Here is a 21,657-nt window from a genome sequence, read left to right on the forward strand (position 1 = left end):
ATGGGGAATAACATCATAAAACATGAATACAATTGGGCTCATTTGATCCACAATAGTCTCTTAGGGACCCTAACATATAGAAATATTCAAATAGAATAATAACACATTTATATTTCATGATTTCTATTTATTATTTATTTATTATATTTTATTATTATTTTCTAACAATGCATGGAATCTAATAAATTCCAAGTTTTCTGGGATTTTGGTGCTTTGGGCATAAAGGGGTTAATATCTGACCACCATGACTCCCAGACTAGGCTAACATGAGAAAACTCACCACGAGGATGCCGTTTGAGTGGTATACGTGACTGGTGTCCCCACTACAAAAAGACAAATTAATTTGGTTGGATCTGTTTCTTTAGAGTCCAGAAAGCTATAGAAAAACAAATCACTGTAAATATAGCATAATGTGCATGAAAACAGGAACAAATAAAAACCAATTACCTCTCCTGTAGCTCAAAATCAACCCAGAGTTGACCATTTGTCTGTAGAGAAGAGGGCATCAAAATAATATGTGAATTCTATCCATGTATGTCAAGTAGTTGTTCAAGAACACTGGCTAGATACTTGCCTTGCCACAATAATTTTCATGGAAATTTAATAGGTGCAACAAATAATGACTAACATTTCAACACTAAACGTGTCTTCCTCAGAGTCAAAGGTCAGGTTTGACTCTGAGGAAGACACGTTTAGTGTTGAAACGTTAGTCATTATTTGTTGCACCTATTAAATTTGCTAAAATTGACTGTTTGCTCCAGATCTCATCTCTCAATTGGAATCATTTGTCCCTGGTCTGAGAAGCACCAGTCTGCAACGTTCGTTGGCTGAGGCGCGGATTTTCCCTTTATGTTCTACAATAATTTTCATATTCAGGTCTGTATTCATCTAACTTATCAAAACAGCAGTACAGATCTACTCTGATATCAGATTGAATTGTTAACTCATTACACTCCATTTCCTACCAGATGTGACCAGATATTCTTTTGATATTTCAATTGATAATCCTAAATTGAAAAAAAACAAAAACAAAGAATTATTTCGTTTTTCAGTCTTTTTAATTTTACAACAAAACAAACAAATGAATTTAACACCTTTTGGCTATTATGGGATGATCAGAACAACATCCCAATCACTATTGCTCCCCCCCCCCCTTCTTCCCCCCTGTGCGGACCAAATCAAGTGATAAAACCATTTGAAATGATCACTATCAAAGTTTAACCTGAAGGTTACTACCAAAGTTTGATTTGAAGTGCTGCATATTCAGCAGCTGACTGAGATTACTCTGATATAAAAGAAAAGCTCGATGCTGCTAATAAGTAACTTTTTTGTATCCCAATCCTGTGCCGATTATATCATTTTTTCGACACTTGTACAGTAAGAGGAGCATATTAACATTTTCCGCTGCTTGGGACTTTTCTTGGGGGCAGCTGCTTTCCAAGCAGTGACGACACAGTTCCAAAAGGGGCTAGAGTCAGGTTACGTTATTTACCATCACTAAACTTATTGAATAAATATATCCGAAGAATTACAACTGGTCCCAGATCAATGCTAAATAATATTTAGAATGAAAGCAGATGCTTATTTATTCATATGCCTTCTTGATATTTTCACCTCAGGGTTTGTGGTGAAGACCATGTTCTCCTTCTTCCCTGGGGTGAGGTTGCAAGTGTCAAACATCAGGATGGAAATCTGGTCGTCTCTAATGGTGTCGTCGTCATACAGCTTTAACTCCAGAATATTCTGGAAAGACAGCAGAGGAGCTGACTGTTAAAGGAGAACTTCACCAAAAGACAATGCTGATTTATTTGTGCATAATGATCTCACACATATCAGAAAACATTTTTGCAGACCTTCATTTATTTTGACAGTTATTGAGAGTTGATTTGAGTTAAGTTGATGCCAGTGATGTCATAAACAGGACTGGACTGCAGAGAAAAGGTTTTCTATCGTCGTACAGGCGCTATCGTTTGTGCAGCACTTATGCCATCTTCCCTGCGTCTTATGCTATCGTCTGCCTCCACCATAGGGTTTTGCGTTGGGATCTAAAGCGCAGACACAGGTGTAGGCATGGCCCAGGCGTGTCCGTGCAAAATACTGGCCTTTGCGCGCCTCTTATGCTATCGTCTGCCTCCCGCAAGTGTCATTTTGCACTCTGGCGAAGATACCATCACCATGTTCCGAGCGTAAACACATGTTTGGGCGTCGCCCATGCCAAACCAGGCGTGTCGGCGCTAAATGTTGGCCACAAAGTCCTTGGGCTCTATCGTTGCATCGGCGTATAAACTGCGTTTAGTGCCAGGCGCAGCCTAGATTAGTGGGTGTGGGTGTGCGCACTTGATATCTTGGTGTCGGCGCAACGGGTGGCCTTAATCATTATAACCACGCCTTTTAAACGTAAAATTATGAACTATCTGCTCATTGGGGAACTGCAGTAAACGAATCACATGCTTCACTTTTCAGCTCCAATTCCACGGAGCGATCCAGTCCGGCTTCAGAAAAGCCTTTTATCCCCTCTGTCTGTCTGGCTATTATTCCATATTATTCTCAAACCAATCTAACTGCAGTTTAATTACTGCAAGCATGTAAATACGCTACACTATAGCAAGATCAAAGTGAAAAGAATGTTCTAAACGCATCAGCTAGAAAAATATAGCCTATCATGATGAGATTAATTAGATTGGTGAAAGTTTGTCCAGAATATCTTTTCTCTCCCCTGCTGCACAGGTAGGATGATGCACATAAATATAGCCTACATTATGTAAAGTCATTGCAGAAATGAGTTTTTATTGTAAAACTAAATGTGAAGTAGGGCCAATTTATTGGAGCAGACATCACAGTATAGCACATGACAGTAGAAGCGCGTTACGCTGTCACTTATCTAAATCACATTAAATCGACAAGGGATATATATATGCCCAGGATGACATATATGTTTTACATAGGGTTGTGTTTGGATTTTGCGATTCTATTTTGTCCAATATTGAAATGTTCTACAATAACATGTTGTGGGAACATTACACATTATTTAGATCTATTTCAATGTACCTTTCTATCTATTTAGGCTAATTTCGATGAGATTTATTATCGAAATGGATTAGCCCAATGCATGCTGGGAGATTTCACATGTCTGGCTGTTGCAGGGAAGGCAGGCAGTGAATGTTTGCCCAGAATGATCTCGTTCCTTCACTGCACAGGTAGGATGATGCAATAGCCTCTGAATGTCACGGGCTCAGTCAAAACTGTCATGTTAGAAAAAACTGTCATGTTGTTAAAAATATGTACTCTAGAACAACTTGTTTTTTCTGAGAGAGAGAGAGAGAACCGGCTAACTTTTTTTCAAGCAGTCCGTATTGTGCCTGTCAGACTGATGAGTAAGAGAGAGGGAGTGACACAGAGGAAGGGGCAGAGGGGCGCTTCGCGCAACCAGCGCACTGAATAGGCCTGGTTTTCAAAAGCGCAAAGCGCTAAATTTACGCCAGGTGGGAAGATATCATTAGGCCGGTATTTAAGGCCGAAACGCCCATTCTCGCCCATTCTGGGACTGCGCCACGCCCATTCCGCCTAAAGCGCATTTGGCGGCCTACCATGTTGATATCTTCCCGAGGCAGGCGCAAGGCACGTTTTTTTGCGTTTAAGGCCAGTTTTTGCGCCGAATGCCTGTGGGAGAATAGGGCCCCTTGTGTGCGTGCAATTTTAAGGCCACCTAATAGCAGGTCTTAGCGCTAAAAACCCCACTGCGCTAGAGCACACACAGTGGTCTCTGCGCAGTAAAGTGCAACTTCTGGCTTGGATACATTATGCACGCCATAGATGTCCCTCTCTCTCCAAACCCCACACGTGCACACACTCCCCCCCTCAGAAAAAACACACACCTTGATTTAAAATTTTTAATTAGTTTGTCATGGTTTTATTAGGCTACATAATTCCCGACCATACAGGTCTGTGGTGTTGTTAGGTGTATAACGTTAGGGTTGTACTACAACCCGGGTTTTACGAGTGAGAACGAGAGCTCTCACTCTAGTGCCTAGTTCGCTGCGCACGCAGCCCTATGGAAGACTGTCATTTTGCTCTGAAAAATTACTTTTCATTAAAACCGACCACCCACCCGTAGGTGGCGTGGTGCCCCCCTGGGGCTGACGTGGCCACCCACCTCACCCACTTGACTACGTCACGTCCTGTCAGCCCCAGGGTCCGCCACTCATTTCTTCCAGCCAGCTGAGATCCGACGCACCCAACGACGCATCAACGCAGCAAGGCTGGGTAGTGAGAGCTCTCGTTCTCACTCGTAAATCCCGGGTTGTAGTACAACCCTAACGTTTTACTTCGTTTCGAACTCAAGCTCTCACTCTAGTGCCTAAAGGGGGAATTATGCTCACCCTGCCGTGAAGGGCGCGTGGGTGGAGCGAGGGGCGGGCGCGTCAAATGACGTAAATTTGTTGGGCGTGGTTATTCGCTAGCTCCTTCGGGCACTCGCGTGGTGCGACATTTTTTCCTCACAGCGCGAGCAGCGCACGGCTTCTCTCCAAACATGTCCGCTTTCGAGCCACTGAGCCCTGAACACTGAGCTGTGTTTTCGCCACATTTCTTGACCCATGTGGTAGGCTATAAACTTAGATTTGCAACTGTTCGTTTTTAGTCATTTCACCAAGTAAATGTGTTGTGTTGAGAGCATTATTGAGAGAGATTAAAAGCAGCACAGAGTAGTAGGCTATCAGGGCTGAGAAGTAAAAACGGCTTTCAGTAAAAACAAGTTTGGTGAGTCCTTCATGTGCTGATGTGCGGTCGTTTGAGAGTGAAAGCGCATTCAGTACTGCACAGAGTTTCATTGCGACTTTTCACGGGCTGTTCTCACCATTGTACAATACATGCTGATCACTTTCTGAGTATAATGGCATCGCCCCCAGCGCGAGGTCTACACGGTGACTCGCGGAGACTCGCGGGGCCCCACCCCCACGGAGCTTTGCTCGAGTATAAGAACACCTTAATTCAAGTCAATGTGACTGCACCGAGAGGGCAATCAGGTCACCAACTCTCTTTCCTGACGACAAGGCCAGCAGCAGTGCGGTCTTTAAGGACAGAACCTTTAAATCGGCGGAGTTCAAGGGCTCAAACGGATGACCCGTCCAGCACCGTAACCAGGTCCCATTTGGGAAAAACGCACCGCGACGGCGGGCGCAGTTTACGCGCCCCCTTCATGAAGCGCGAGACCAAAGGGCACGCCCCCACGGGGCTCCCTTCAATTCCCATGTGGCAAGCAGAAATCGCGGCTACGTACACCTTAAGCGACTGCGGGGACTGACCCGCGTCAAGCAGGCTCTGAAGGAAACAGAGAACTGGTCGCACACTGCAGTTCACTGGATCCACACCCTTACTTGTGCACCAACGCGAAAAGACCTGCCACTTGTACGTGTACTGAGTGCGGGTCGAAGCAGCCCTAGCACTCTGAATAGTGCATACCACATTATCGGGCAAGCCCTGGGCTAGCAACTGGTCCCGTTCAGGAGCCAGACTGCTAGCTTCCACCTGCCTGGGGAGGGGTGCAACACCTCCCCCTCTGCCTGGGATAGGAGATCGGCCCGTACCGGTAACGCCCAGGGCGGGCCCTGCGCCAGGGAGACCAGGTCCCAAACCATGTCTGCCTGGGCCAGAACGGGGCCACTAGAATGAGCCGGAGGCGCTGTTCCTTCACCCCTGTCCAACACCTGACGGATCAGGGGGATCGGTGGAAACGCATAGAGCCCCTCCCGTGGCCACGCGTTCGCTAGTGCGTCGTGTCCCAACGGGGGGCTGTCCTCCTGGATCGAGAACCACAATGGGCAGTGCGTCGCGCGCCACGATGCGAAGAGATCGACGCGGGCACGACCGAACCTGGCCCAAATCTGTTCCACCACCTGAGGGTGGAGGCACCACTCTGTATGACGGGGATAGCCTCGAGACAGCAGGTCGGCGCCGTAATTCAGCCGTCCCGGCAGATAAACCGCCGACACTGACAGGAGACGGGGATACGCCCACAGGTGAATCCCTGAAGTAAGCCTTCCCTAGGAAGGAGAACCTCAGGTATTTCCTGTGCCTCTTGACCACGTGGACATGGAAGAATGCATCTTTCAGATCCACGGAAGTAAAGAAATCCCCCTGTCTCAACGCGTTGAACAGGCGGGGAAAAGAGAGCATTCGGAACGGGAACTTCCTCAGTGTCTTGTTGAGACGCCGAAGGTCCAGAATTGGACGCATGGAGCCGTCCTTCTTGGGCACGACAAAGTACCTGTGGTAGAAACCCGAGCGCACATCTGCCGTGGGAACCGAGCGAATCGCCCCTTTGGCGAGGAGCGAAATAACCTCCTTGTGGAGTATGTCCATGGACTCCCCTTCCACGGCCGAATCGGGGATCCCGTCGAACCTGGGCGGGGGCCTGGCAAATTGCAGGGCGTATCCCTTCTGGAGGGTGTGCCGTAACCATGGGGATGGGGAACATAGACGCTCCCAGGCATCGAGCCTGTTGGACAAAGATGGTCTCTTGTGGCCAAAGTGGGCGGAACCCGCCCCCTTGGTCATGAGTATATTGTTGGGCACCGGGACCTGACCCGGTACCCTGGTGGGGGAAGAAAATGGGGGGGGCAGGACGTAAGAGGCTATGCCCCCTTGTCGGTTTCTTACGCAGGCTCCGCCTACTGACGTGCCCTGTGAGCGTGTCGAACCGACGTAACCCCCCCGCCGTGCGGCTTTCGCAGGCTGGGGGGACCAAGGAGGCAACGTTCTCTTTCGACCGCCGCACGCGGACTTGTCCGCTCGTGCGGTCCCCAGGAGAGCTCCCGACCAACAATGGGCCCATGGCACCATTGATGGTGGGCTTGTCCCAGGGGCCTCTTGATGGCGGGTATGAGACCCTGGGAGAGCTCCCGACCGAACTCGGGCCCTGGGCACCGAGGACGGTGGGCTTGTACCTAAAGCTACAAGCCGAAGGCTGGCTCTGAGGCCAAGCCTTGGCGAGCTGCCGTCCCCACCGGGCGTACCGCACCAGCGAGTGACGGGCTGGGCAGGTCCCTGCTGAGTCCCGGACCGAAGTTGAGCGCTGAGCTCCAACGACGGTGGGCTCATAGCCCCCCCCCCCCTTCCCCAAGGAGGTGACTAAGTACGGGACTGGTCACCCGCTCCCCGCGCACCCCCTCGCTTTGGGGGGCGGGGGCCGCGTACCCTGGCCTGCCGTGGGACCCAGGACGGGCCCACTGCGGCTGGGGCGCCTCCATTACAGGTGCCCTAGGCTGTGGGGCTCGTATCCGCGGGCGTGGCTCGCGGCGCTGGAGCCCCCGGAGGGCGACTCTGCGCGCGCGCTTGCACCTGAAACCGTCCTCCCCTTTCCGCCTAGGCATGAGGGTACTGACCGCCACAGAGTCCCGCTGCCGCTTCTCCAACCACTGGGCCAAATCCTCCACGGAAGGACTGAACAGGCCCTCCGGAGAGATCTGGACCCCCAGCAGCCTCCTCTTATCCTGCTCCGGGAGCTGGGTGAGGTTCAGCCACAGGTGACGGTGAGTCAGAACGGAGAAGGCCATGACCTGACCGCTGTTCTGCGCCAGCCCCGCCGACTGTACCAGGAATTAGCTGGAGTTATACCGTGTAAGCTAACTAGCAGTAGCTTGCAACGGTGAAGATAGCTGGAGTGCTACAACACTAGATGCTAGCTGCACTGAGCAAACTAGCTAACTATCTACCTAACGTTACTCTAGCCGGAGTCCAGCTGGAGTAACGCGCGCGCTCTTACACAAGTAGCTGGCGCCTAAAAGTACCTAGCACACGGACGCTAACCGCACGGGTGCACGCTAGCTTATCTGCAACAAACTGGGCTAATTAGCCTATTCTTGTGCTACAGTACCAAGCTATTTCGCACGTATGCAACCTAGCCTTAACAGTTTTGAGCGCGGACCTTAGCCAGCCCTCAAGCCGATACACGCTACCCCAGCCGGGGAAACGTTTCACATGAGCTACACGGCGGTAGCTATTATACAGTTAACTGTAAGAAGACACTCTTAGCTTTTAGATGACTTGATCCGACGCCGCTGGTGAAGAGAACAGGTTCGGGTCCCCGAAGCCTGCTTTACCTCGTCCACGCAAACCTCTTCAAGGTGGGCAAGTTTAGACGGAACGAGCCTATTTTCTAGAGCTATGTTAGAGCGCTAACTTTGAGTTAACAACGGAGCTTTAGAAGACACGTCCTCTCACTGGCTGGAAGAAGCGATGAGTGGCAGACCCTGGGGCTGACAGGACGTGACGTAGTCACGTGGGTGAGGTGGGTGGCCACGTCAGCCCCAGGGGGGCACCACGCCACCTACGGGTGGGTGGTCGGTTTTAATGAAAAGTAATTTTTCGGAGCAAAATAACAGTCTTCCATATGGCTGCGTGCGCAGCGAACTAGGCACTAGAGTGAGAGCTTGAGTTTGAAACGAAGTAAAACAGTAGATTACTTTTGAGAAAGTTGTGTTGGCCAGTACAGTAACCTCTTTCCCTGCAATTGCACGCATGCAAGACCAGCTTCTCCACAACACGAATGGCGTGACCGCAGTCAATAGCTTAACCCAAGTGGACAATTCTGCTATTGAAATAGGCTACAATTAAATTCTCACACATCCCTACCCAATTAAAGAAACAATTATTTGTATGTGTGTATTTAGCCTATATGAACGAAACATCTAATTACAGTAAGCGCACGCTTTGGGACATAATAACACCATGGGGATATCCACTGCGTAACTACGCGGCAGCCCTTTGATGTGTTTCAAATGGAATATCGTTTATGGATATTGAATCTGAACTTGTTCATTATTGGGGGGGGTTTTCACTTGCCCAGAATTGCCTTCCCCCAGATGGATTCTTTTCACTGTCATTGTAGCATTGTGCTTTAGAAAACTATTGGCCTGCTTGTCATGTAGCCTATCAAGTCTACCTTTATCTCTAATTCCCCTTGCCCTATGTGTCATTCAGTTAAAGCACCCTGCACTCAACGTGTTGGAAGCTGCGTCTCATCCGCCAGCCTGTCGGGCCCGGCGCCACGAGGGGGCCTAAGGGGGCTTAGCCCCCTCAGTTCAATTTTCTGCCCCCTCACTTAAAAAAAAATAAAAGAATAGTTCATCTATAAAGGCCAGTTAGGCAATGTTTGTACCTGACATGTTTCGGCTGCTGTTTGTGCAGTCTTCATCAAATTTGATCAGTTTAAGTTGATGTAGGCTACCCCCTGTAAACATAGCTCTGTTGTTTCAGAATTGGCAGGAAAGCGCTATTTGCTGTGCTTTGGTTGTCACAAGGTGTCAGAGATGTAGCTATTTATTAAATTTGAACCTCACTGCATGTTGTAGTGATCATGACGTGATTAAAACAGACACACACACACACACGCACACACGCACACACACACACACACACACACACACACACACACACACACACACACACACACACACACACACACAGAGAAATCAGCTGCACCCAAGCACACAGCATGCCATGAGCAGAAAGATGGAGACAATGCATCTGATCACTTAATTTCTTTAATTTAATGAACCTGGCACTGACTGGCTATTATTTTGTTTATTTTTTTGTCGATTTTTGCAGCAATTGTTTATTCTATGACTTTTCATATAGACATATATGTTCAGAGTGCTCCAGACAGGTCCCGCATTTCACGTTATGCAAAGCTCAGCTCTATTAATGCCTTAATCTGCTGCTGTGAAATAAATGTTTTATTTGATTTTGAATAGTAGTCTTTCTGGTGTTGTTATTGCGCTTTTCAGAGGTTATTGTGGTTAAAAAGTCCAGAAATAGGCATAGCGGGTATATAACCTATGTTTTACGATATAAAAATATCATAAAAAAAAAAAAAAAAAAAAAAAATCAGCCCCCTCCCCAGTTATAACTGCCCCCTCAGTCATTTCAGCCTGGCGCCGGCCCTGCAGCCTGTCACAGACGTGACGCTGTGGCTAAGCTGTGGCTAAGGGGGATGGACATGATCACACCTGTGAATACTTTTGGGCATAAACACGCCTATATGGAGGTTTGCGCTGAGGTGACGCCAAGCGCAGCGGGGCAACACAGCCACTATTAGCATTGCACGCGGCGCTATTCAGGCGCGAAACGTGTGCGAACGCAAAATCCAATGCGATATTTCATTTTAAAGCTTTTATCGGCCGATACCGATGATGTGCCGATATCATCATGCATCCCTAGTTATTACTTTGTAATATATATTTCACATTGACTAAATGTTAGTATACGGTTGTAATATCTATTTCACATTGACTGAATGTCAGTATATAGTTACTTTGTAATATCCATTTCACATTGACTAAATGTCAGTATACAGTTACTTTGTAATATCCATTTCACATTGACTAAATGTCAGTATACTGTTACTTTGTAATATCCATTTCACATTGACTAAATGTCAGTATACAGTTACTTTGTAATATCCATTTCACATTGACTAAATGTCAGTATACAGTTACTTTGTAATATCCATTTCACATTGACTAAATGTCAGTATATACTTTGTAATATCCATTTCACATTGACTAAATGTCAGTATATACTTTGTAATATCCATTTCACATTGACTAAATGTCAGTATATACTTTGTAATATCCATTTCACATTGACTGAATGTCAGTATATACTTTGTAATATCCATTTCACATTGACTAAATGTCAGTATATACTTTGTAATATCCATTTCACATTGACTAAATGTCAGTATATACTTTGTAATATCCATTTCACATTGACTAAATGTCAGTATACAGTTACTTTGTAATATCCATTTCACATTGACTGAATGTCAGATACAGTGGGCTTACTTTCACGTTGCTGGGGAGCTGGAAGTGAAACGTTTCATTCCACACTGGGTTTTTGCTGTCCGACACCACTTTTGTCTGGTAGGTCTTTGCTGATGCCGTTGGGAGGCGCAGGGTGACATAGCAGTCTGATTCAGAGACTGTAGTGAAACAGGGGGGAAAACAGGGACAGCAGTATAAGTTATGCAACACAACACTGACAAACACTCCTTGGGGCCCTATCTTCCGACAGGCGGGCGCTATCCCCTAATAGCGCTTGCGCACCTGTTTGCGCGTGCCTTAAGGCAGGGAAGATAGCAGTCCGCCTTGCGCTGTCCGCCAGGTGTTATGCCGGGTTTTGCACCCCAGCGCCGGCAGCATCCTGCACCTCACGGGAGCATATTGTAATGATTTATACAGAAATGTAACTGTTTAAAAGTGATATAATTGTCTGGTAGACGTGACCTCCCTGATTTCTAAGTTAAAACAGCCCCGAAATATGTTGGGGATGCAATTCTCGGCGGGCATGCGGAAACGTTCACGGCACCTGTCGCAGACGCAAATTAGAGCCGTGCATCTGTGCGCCCAAATACCTGCGCAAACGGGATTTGGGCGGTCTTAACTACCAGAATTATTCACAGGCGTGGCCAGGCAATGCTGGGCATTACATCAATCAAAACCAATCAGATTCCCGTCTCGCAATGGCTGTTTGCACGAGGCATGCAATATGCTGTAATTATCTGCATGCGTAATAGTGTACTCACTCGTGCGAGGACAGAGAGAGCTTATTGACAGATCATCTGATGTGCCAACGACCCTCCGGGCTATGAAGGTAAATAGCCTATGTCCATTGTCCAACAAGTTTTCTCAATTAATTTCCCTCTTTGCGATGTGATAAAAGTTTCTCAGTGAGTTATAGTTGATTGCCTCACTGAATTATCTGCTAATACCCAATTTTAGCAGCATAATTTGATGTCTAGGCTGTGTGTAATGACATCTCCAAAAGGAATTCTACTTTGCACTGCATGGAGATGCGGGTGCGCTGCCAGCGCAGAGAGGTATTTGCGCGTAAGAGGCCCTTTTCAAAGCTCTTAGTGCAAAGTAATTGCGCGCTCCTGACGATAGGGTAATGCCATCTATCCCACATTTTAGCGCTGAAACGCCTGCTTTGCCATGTGGCAGCCAATGCCCAGTACAATTATCACAGGCATGCGCTTGTGTCCACCACCAATTTGCATTGTGCACAGCGTTAAACGAGCGCAAACGCTAAATTAGCGCTTTTGGGAAGATAGGGCCCCTTGTATCCAATGAATATGAAAAGGTGCTATAATGGACTGAGTGAAAATGATTTAAAAAGTGACAATGTGAAGCATTAACTATATACTTACAGTAATCTTTCTTTGGAATGTTTGATGCTTTTAATATGGTGATACTCAAGGCCGAGGCGGAGATATGCTCTTTCTGTTGAATGAGGCAAAACAAGGAATCATGTCTTGTAATCCTCCATGTACCTGGAATATGTAGTTTACAGAGTCTGGCTTTGGATTTTGAAGCTACATTCCCACATAGCAGGGGCCAACTCTGTGTATAACTAACTGAAATCCCTTAGTGCCTATATTCTGAGCCAACGGCTATTTCTCTGGATGATCCAGAGAAAGAAAACGTGGGGTGGCGCCAGGGGTGCCATCGGGAGTACAGGGAGTTTTCCCGGTGGGCCGCTGGAGAATTGGGCTGGCCGCACACAGAAAAAAAAGAAGAAAAAAAGAAAAAATATATATATATTATATATAATAAGCGTCAGACTAATGGCTCAACACTTTTATGACTTTTAGACGTGATTTTTTTAATGTGATTTAAAAAAAACACTTCAAAAGTCATAAAAGTGATTCATATTTTGAAGATTATCCTGCTGAACACAAATTACCACTCCCATAAACTTTTGTTAACCACAAACCTTATTGTATGCATTTAAGCGAAATCCCCATTCTAAAACCCTATTCACTTTCCCCCTGAGGATCCAACATGTCCAGGACTTCCGGAAGCCTTCCGCCTACAAAAATACGTGATCCCTGTGGTACTCTAGTTAGGTTTACTATACAGTAAACCTAATGAGATCATCTAGCAGCGCCCTAGTTGATGAAAAGGTGAACTGTTGATCTTATTAGCAAATCTAGGTAAATTTCAGACTTGAAAGCAGTGTCCTGTCTTGTCTATGGTGAAATGCAAATGACCTATAGAGTCATATGATCAAATGTTTCATGTCCTCTTTAACTTTGGAGCGTTGTTTAGCCCCTTTAGCTACAGTAGCATGACCTGCCTTGTACCAAACGATGCCTTAATTCTTCAAGTTTCATATGATACCATATCACTCTAGCTTTGAAACTGAGCCCACTACAGCCCCTGAAAGGGGTGATATTCATTAATTTGGAATCAAATACTGTACATTGTACATAACCTCCTTTATGAATAAACATAAACATGAATAAACACACAACAAACAAATTTGGTACATTTGATTTGTATATTTTGCATGAGAGAACTCACCATGAGGCTAGGTTGAGGACTGGGGTCACTACTGTATAAAAAGACAAATTATTTTTGTTGGATCGAGTTCAGAAAGCTATAGAAAAACTAAACACTGTAAATATTATAATAGTATAATAATTTACATGAAAACAGGAATACATAAATAAAACCAATTACCACTCCTGTAGCTCAAAATCAACCCAGAGTTGACCATTTGTCTATAGAGAAGAGGGCAGGGAAATAATGTGTGAATTCTATCCATGTACAGTATGTCAAGTAGTTGTTCAAGAACACTGGCTAGATAGTTGCCTTGCCACAATCATTTTCATATTCAGGTCTGTACTCATCAAACTTATCAAAACAGCAGTACGGATCCAACCTGGGCCCTATACCACGAATGTTGTATAAGAAGATCCAGGATCTGTCCCTTGATCTGTTTGTCTAAACCAGATAAGCTCGTTTGTAGTTAACTTGTACTACGAACGTTGATTGCCACTCGTTAACTCGAACCAGGTTTTTCTAATCAAGCTGAGAGCTCGTGCACATGAAAATGCCCGTGCACTGGAGCTCGTGCCCGCAAAAGAGGCGTGGTTTTTAACAACTGCCAATCACAATGCAATATGGACTGCCCCAACTCCTACAGCGCCAGACACGTCTATTTCCTCATTGAATGAAACCGCAAATAAAAATCCGCTTGGATATTATTACTGTTCCCGAATGACTGTCTAAAGTGACCACTTTTATCCACACCAGTAATTTCTTTGAACAGCGGTTTCTACCTCCACGTAGGCTATCTACAGCAGCTCAATTCACTCTCTCAATAAACTCAAAACCGGCATGTCTTTTGTGGAAGCAATGTGTAATCTATCTCAGTCCAAAATCCGTATGTATAGACCATTTAGGCTCAATGAATAATAATGATCTCATGATGTGTTTAGTCGCACTGATTGAATAATTCCTATAGGCTAATCAATAAAAAAAGAATGATAATAAAATAAAAAAATGCTTCTGAACTGAATCAACACGGTACGTTGCGGGCATAGATTTCATTTATAAAAAATAGCCTATTTTGTGGTCACATATATAGGCTATTGTTAGCAGAGTCGCATATCTCCATATTTCATATAATGATGCTGGAAATATGAAGTTCAATCACATCATACAGGCCAAAAGCAACACAGTTGCAGCTGCAAAATGCAGGAGTAGCCTAGATATGAATCATCTTAATATGGGATTGCCATGTGTGCAGGTGATCCCATATTAAATTGCTTAGATGTAGTAGGCTATTCTAGCATGTATGACCATTTCAATTCCAACCCAACGTCAGTCTCAGCTCCGTTGCGCACACGGCACCGTGCGCTTTGGAGACGTTTATGTAACCTTTTTATGCCGGTTTAGTGATATTTCTCCACTCACTATTCAGCTGCAATCGATCAGCGGGGTCAAACAACGTATCTAGGCTACTTGAGAGCACAAAAATGAATATTTAAGCAATATAGCATGAGAGCTAGTGCGTTGTGGCAAATATATCCCGCTGATCAGTTGTTATCCCACGAGGCCTCGTGGGATAACAACTGATCAGCGGGATATATGCCACAACACATGCTGCTCGTGTGCTATATTGCTTTTATAAAACGGTTTCCAAGTATGATAATATAAATATAATAATAATACTATAAGTCCGACTGGCATGGTATTCTGATAGAGTCAGTTGAAACACTACTGTAAGGCGGGACCTCTAGCAAGAAGATAGACGTGCGGGTGATTTGATTGGATCGTTCTGGAGACTGAAGTTGACATTGGCCAATCCTGGCGCTTGCTGAGAAGCTGAGAGCTTTCTGGAAAGCCCAACAGGCAGCTCGAGCGCAGCGCTGCATCCTCAGCGCTTGCTGAGAAGCTGAGTGCTTTCTGCAAACCCCGACACCAACTAACGTTACGGGGTTAAATGCGGGGTTAAATGCGGGGTTAACAGCCTTTTTTTTGCAAAGAAGACATTAGCCCGCATCTATTCTTGTAAAGTTGTAAAGTTGTAAAGTTATAAGCGAAGATCGATTCACAAGGATCTGACAGCTGTCTCCGCCATTTGTTTTTTTTTAGGTAACCAAAGGCTTTTAGTAAGAGAGTTGCCATGGCAACCAATAACCCATGGCCATGGGTTATTGGAGTGGGTTATTGGATGTATACAATGGCTGTGAACCAATCAGATTGCTTCATTTGAGAGAGCCGTTTTATAAATAAAAACATATTCCAAAGTGGTAAGTAGGGCCTAATTAAAATGTAGCCTGCAACAAGTGCAAGGCTTTAGTAGTTGATTAATTCAACAGGAGCCTTTTTTTTTTCTTTTTTCTTTTTTCTTTTTCATTTGAATGCAATGTATTTCTCATATGGGGACCATGTGAATGGTGACTCGCTGTTTCCAGAGAGCTGATTGATAAGCAGGTGGGTCTTTCATGGGTTTTGATCTTATCCCCGACACTATACATGAAAGCCCCAGACGCGAAAAAGCGTAGGGCGATGCAAACCATCTGTGGCACAGACAGGGCATGGCTACGGAGGGTCACGTTAGCAAGATAGGGCTGCACAAATATCTTAATCCGTCACTGGAGAAGCGATATCTCTCGTACAGATAATCCTCTGAATGATCAAATGGATCCTGCCGGTCGCGAAACACTCTTTCTCTCCTCAGAGCCCCCCTTATTACAATTCGTGCTCCTTCCTCGATGGGAAACTCGTCCAGAAAGGGGTTGGCCATTTTTCCAAACTGCTGATTCGATTGGTTCGTGGGCGGTGCATTTAAGGTCTAATCCTTGCAACTTAACCTGCTGCAGACCAGGTTAAGTGTGAAGCATAAGTTGCTATGGAAATATATGTCGGTAAGAAGTTAACTAGCTTTGTAGCACGGCCAAACCAGGGTTAAAAGTTACCTCGCTAAACCACTAATCGAGCTTCGTGGTACAGGGCTCTGATATCAGATTGAATTGTTAACTTGTTACACTCCCTTTCCTACCAGATATTACCAGATGTTACCAGATTTTTTTTTATATATCAATTGATAATCCAAAATTGAAAAATTAAAAAATTATTGGTTTTTCAGTTTTTTCATTTTACAACAAAACAAAGAAACAAACGGGACCCCCCAGCCCCCCCAATTGTTAATTTTTAATCAAAGAAATGAAATTATTGTCAGAAAACCCCCCACAGAAGGGTATATTAAAGTTATTTATTAGCAGCATCGAGCCCCAGCGGACCTAATCAAGGAACCTTTCTGCTTTGGTGAGAGCCTTTGAAATGTCTCTGTGACACTTGTAAGTATTCTCGTATTAACATTTTCCGCTGCTTGGGACTTTTCTAGGGGGGAGCTGCTTACCAAGCAGTGATGACACAGTTCCAAAAGGGGCTAGAGTCAGGTTACGTTATTTACCATCAATAAACTTATTCAATAAATAAATCTGAAGAAGTACAACTGGTCCCAGATCAATGCTAAATATGCTTAGAATGACAGCAGATGCTTATTTATTCATATGCTTTCTTGATATTTTCACCTCAGGGTTTGTGGTGAAGACCTTGTTCTCCTTCTTCCCTAGGGTGAGGTTGCAAATGTCAAACATCAGCGTGGAAATCAGGTCGTCGCTCTTCATGGTGTCCTCGTCATACAGCTTTAACTCCAGAATATTCTGGAAAGACAGCAGAGGAGCTCACTGTTACAGGAGAACACCAAAAAACAATGCTGATTTATTTTGCAAATGATCTCACACATATTCGAAAACTGTAAACATTTTTTGCAGACCTTCATTTAGTTTGACAGTTATTGAGAGTTGTTTTGAGTTAGGTTGATGCCAGTGATGTCATCAAACAGGACTGAACTGTCACACAACTGCACACTGTTTTCTTTCGACGACGTGAGGTAGGCTGGCTCATCCAAGACACAGCGTCACTAAGCACAGGGTGCCATCTGTCATGTTGTGCCAAAAAGTGATTGCCGCTGTATTGCGCACATTATATAATGTTACATCTAATGTTGCTTTGATCTGGTTCAAACACACAATAGCAAAGACCTTTTGTGAGACTTTAGCCTCTCTTGTATTAACTGAATCAAGTTGTGTAAAACCCAAGTGTGAGGGAGGACTGGCCTTACCCCTGGTTCTCACTATACAAAATTATATACGGTTGTTACTGGGGAATTAGTCTCTTAGAACAGACGGTTGGCTCTCGCAATTTGTAAATGCTTCCACCTAAACGTCTGTAATTCGAGCACGCAAAACTTGCTCAAAATGGAAAGAGAAGCTCAAAGAAAAAAATTAGTGATGATAGGGGGATGTCCCTTATGCTATGCCTAAAGGCAGTTGACTGGAGAAATACAAGCCCGCCTAAAGGCGGGACATCCGCTCGTATTTCTCCACTCGCCTGCATCGGTTCGAACTTCCTCCGGTCTTGGCACGCCTCCAATTTGCGCCTGCGCCTGGTGTTATGCCGAATACTGCATCCCCACCGAGATTTGCATCCCCACCATATCCATATTTTAGGGCTGTTTTAACTTAAAAACAGGGAAGTCACGTCTACCCAGACAATTATATAATTTTTAAACAGTTAAGTTTCTGTATAAATCATTACAATATGCTCCCGTGAAGCGGGGATGCGTTTGGCGGCGGGGGTGCAAAACTCAGCATAACACCTGGAACACAAATTGACACTTGCGCAAGGCAGACTGCTATCGTCCCTTCCTTAGGAGGCAGGGGAGATAGCATAAGGTGCGCAAACCAGTGCGTAAGCGATAGCTCCTGTATGACGATAGGGGCCCAAGTCTCTCCTGTAGTGGAATTAACACATTATTATGCCTACTCTTATCGTGATGGCCCACTGGCAGATGCAGACATAAATACAATGCTTTTCAAAATGTACACAAGTAAGAAAACTACTTCAACTTAGGTTATGTAAAACATGTCATATTTGGGCATAATTAAAGCAGCAGAAATGCTCGTTTTGGTCCAATGCAATATTTCATTAGCCTTTATCGGCCGATACCGATGATGTGCCGATATCATCGTGCATCCCTAGTTGTTACTTTGTAATATCCATTTCACATTGACTAAATGTCAGTATATCAGTATACAGTTACTTTGTAATATCCATTTCACATTGACTAAATGTCAGTATAGTTACTTTGTAATATCCATTTCACATTGACTAAATGTCAGTATAGTTACTTTGTAATATCCATTTCACATTGACTAAATGTCAGTATGCAGTTACTTTGTAATATATATTTCACATTGACTAAATGTCAGTATAGTTACTTTGTAATATCCATTTCACATTGACTAAATGTCAGTATGCAGTTACTTTGTAATATCCATTTCACATTGACTAAATGTCAGTATAGTTACTTTGTAATATCCATTTCACATTGACTAAATGTCAGTATGCAGTTACTTTGTAATATCCATTTCACATTGACTAAATGTCAGTGTGCAGTTACTTTGTAATATCCATTTCACATTGACTAAATGTCAGTATACAGTTACTTTGTAATATCCATTTCACATTGACTAAATGTCAGTATACAGTTACTTTGTAATATCCATTTCACATTGACTAAATGTCAGTATACAGTTACTTTGTAATATATATTTCACATTGACTAAATGTCAGTATAGTTACTTTGTAATATCCATTTCACATTGACTGAATGTCAGTATATAGTTACTTTGTAATATCCATTTCACATTGACTAAATGTCAGTATACAGTTACTAATATCCATTTCACATTGACTAAATGTCAGTATACACACAGTTACTTTGTATTATAAAATGGCTCTCTCAAATCAAGCAATCTGATTGGTTCACAGCCATTGTATAATTCCAGTAACCGAGTTCAATAACCCATGGCCATGGGTTATTGGTTGCCATGGCAACTCTCTTACTAAAAGGCAGCGCTGCACTCGAGCCAAACAGCTTTCTCCTGATCTGCTGTATGGAGGGTCACTAGTCGGACGCATGATGGCGCAACTCTCTTACTAAAAGTACCTCAAAAACAAAATGGCGGAGACAGCTTTTCAGATCCTTGTGAATCGATCTTCGCTTATAACTTTACTAATACTTCGCAGAAAATGATGTTTTGTACAAGAATAGACGCGGGCTAATGTCTTAACCCCTCTCTCGCGCGCCCTCACTCTTAACCCCGCATTTCTAAATAAGACGTAACGTTACTTGGTGTGGGCATATGGCTCTGGTGTCGGGCTTTGTAAAAAGTCCAGGCAAGCGCCAGGATTGGCCAATGTCGACTTCAGTCTCCAGAACGATCCAATCAAATCACCCGCACGTCTATCTTCTTGCTAGAGGTCCCGCCTTACAGTAGTGTTTCAACTGACTCTCAGAATACCATGCCAGTCGGACTTATAGTGTTATTATTATTATATTATTATACTTGGAACCCTTTTATAAAAGCAATATAGCACTCGAGCAGCGTGTGTTGTGGAATATATCCCCCTGCTCAGTTGTTATCCCACTCGGCCGATCAGGGGGATATATTCACCACAACACACTTGCTCTCGTGATATATTGCTTAAATATCCATTTCACATTGACTAATTGTCAGTATACAGTTACTTTGTAATATCCATTTCACATTGACTAAATGTCAGTATACAGTTACTTTGTAATATCCATTTCACATTTTCTAAATGTCAGTATACAGTGGGCTCACTTTCACGTTGCTGGCGACCCGGAAGTGAAACGTTTCATTCCACACTGGGTTTTTGCTGTCCGGCACCACTTTTGTCTGGTAGGTCTTTCCCGATGCCGTGGGGAGACGCAGGGTGACATAGCAGTCTGATTCAGAGACTGTAGTGAAACAGGGGGGAAAACAGGGACAGCAGTATAAGTTATGCAACACAACACTCCTTAAGCTTGTATCCCATGAATACACTATAATTAACTGAGTGAAAATTATTTAAAAAAGTGACAATATTTCAATGTTTTTAATTGTTTTTGTTTAAGAGCAAGTGATGCATTAGCTATACTTACAGTAATCTAGCGAGGGGATGATTGATGCTTTTACTATGGTGATACTCAATGCCCAGGCGGAGATATGCTCTTCCTGTTGAATGAGGCAAAACAAGGAATCATGTCTTGTAATCCTCCATGTACCTGGAATATGTAGTTTACAGAGTCTGGCTTTGGATTTTGAAGCTACATTCCCACATAGCAGGGGCCAACTCTGTGTATAACTAACTGAAATCCCTTAGTACCTATATTCTGAGCCATAGCCAAACGGCTATTTCTCTGGATGATCCAGAGAAAGAAAACGTGGGGTGGCGCCAGGGGCGCCATCAGGAGGACAGGGAGTTTTCCCGGTGGGCCGCTGGAGAATTGGGCTGGCCGCACACAGAAAAAAAAGAAGAAAAAAAGAAAATATATATATATATATTGCGTCAGACTAATATATATATATATATATATATATATATATATATTGGTATTGGAATGGTATAATGTGGTTTTGTGCTGCTGGATTGACTGTGGTGATGTTTATTGGCTCACCTTTGTCTTGTTTTCATGTAAAGTGTCTTTGAGCACTCAGAAAAACGCTATATAAGTCCTATCTATTATTATTATTATTACCTGGAATATGTTGTTTACAGAGTCTGGCTTTGAATTTTCAAGCTACATTCCCAAATAGTGGCACATGTGTATAACTGAGTGTGAAATCCCTTATTGCCTTTATTCTGAGCCATAGCCAAGCGGCTAGTTTCTCTGGTCTCACCAACTCCGTAAGACATGCTTCTAAATATATTTTTTGCTATTTCCAATATGAAGTTCTAATGGAGGGTCAGTCAGGAAGACTATAATCTGCACTTTACTCAGTTCACTTCTTATTTCTCCACCCATTCAAATCTGCTCACATGCTAAAAATAAGCCTCTCAACTTCCGGGATTCAATTGAATAATCAACTGTATGCCGCCTGGTCTCTTTTAACCAATAGCATAGTGTCACATCACCTCTCACATCACATCTCTCACTTGCTGGCGGCGTGTCTGCGACTGTGTTCCCATGCTTTGAAGCGCAGCACCCATACCGTCTATGTTAAAATAATTACAAAATACGTAACCAAAATTTACAAAAATATGTAACTGTTTTCCTTTAATGTCGATACAAAGGATCACGGTGCCGGGTATATGTGCCGACAGCCCGCAATGCCGATAGCCCACAAGCAGAACCAGCTGAGCGAGGCGGTGTGCAGCGTGTCGGTGGACCGGCTGGAGCTAACCTCTCCCATCCCCCACGCCTAAACCTAACCTCTCCCAGCCCCCA

The 21,657-nt window shown here is 44.3% G+C and overlaps 1 protein-coding gene across 1 annotated transcript in view; it reads right to left on the minus strand.

The window, feature by feature from the left end:
- The window catches only part of LOC310792387 (cytosolic phospholipase A2 zeta-like), a gene marked incomplete at both ends in the record, with an annotated part of 42,984 nt that extends 21,565 nt beyond the window's left edge, over nt 1-21,419 (minus strand). Inside the window, 11 exons of the mRNA XM_083654103.1 lie at nt 281-323; nt 448-488; nt 1,615-1,743; nt 10,845-10,981; nt 12,209-12,281; nt 13,365-13,395; nt 13,524-13,564; nt 16,889-17,020; nt 20,051-20,187; nt 20,371-20,443; nt 21,366-21,419. Of these exons, the coding sequence (XP_083510229.1) occupies nt 281-323; nt 448-488; nt 1,615-1,743; nt 10,845-10,981; nt 12,209-12,281; nt 13,365-13,395; nt 13,524-13,564; nt 16,889-17,020; nt 20,051-20,187; nt 20,371-20,443; nt 21,366-21,419 (891 nt within the window). The remainder of the gene's footprint in view (nt 1-280; nt 324-447; nt 489-1,614; nt 1,744-10,844; nt 10,982-12,208; nt 12,282-13,364; nt 13,396-13,523; nt 13,565-16,888; nt 17,021-20,050; nt 20,188-20,370; nt 20,444-21,365) is intronic.
- Nucleotides 21,420-21,657: the final 238 nt, after the last annotated feature.

Source organism: Poromitra crassiceps (assembly GCF_964638095.1).
Source record: "Poromitra crassiceps genome assembly, chromosome: 17".
Classification (NCBI taxonomy): domain Eukaryota; kingdom Metazoa; phylum Chordata; class Actinopteri; order Beryciformes; family Melamphaidae; genus Poromitra; species Poromitra crassiceps.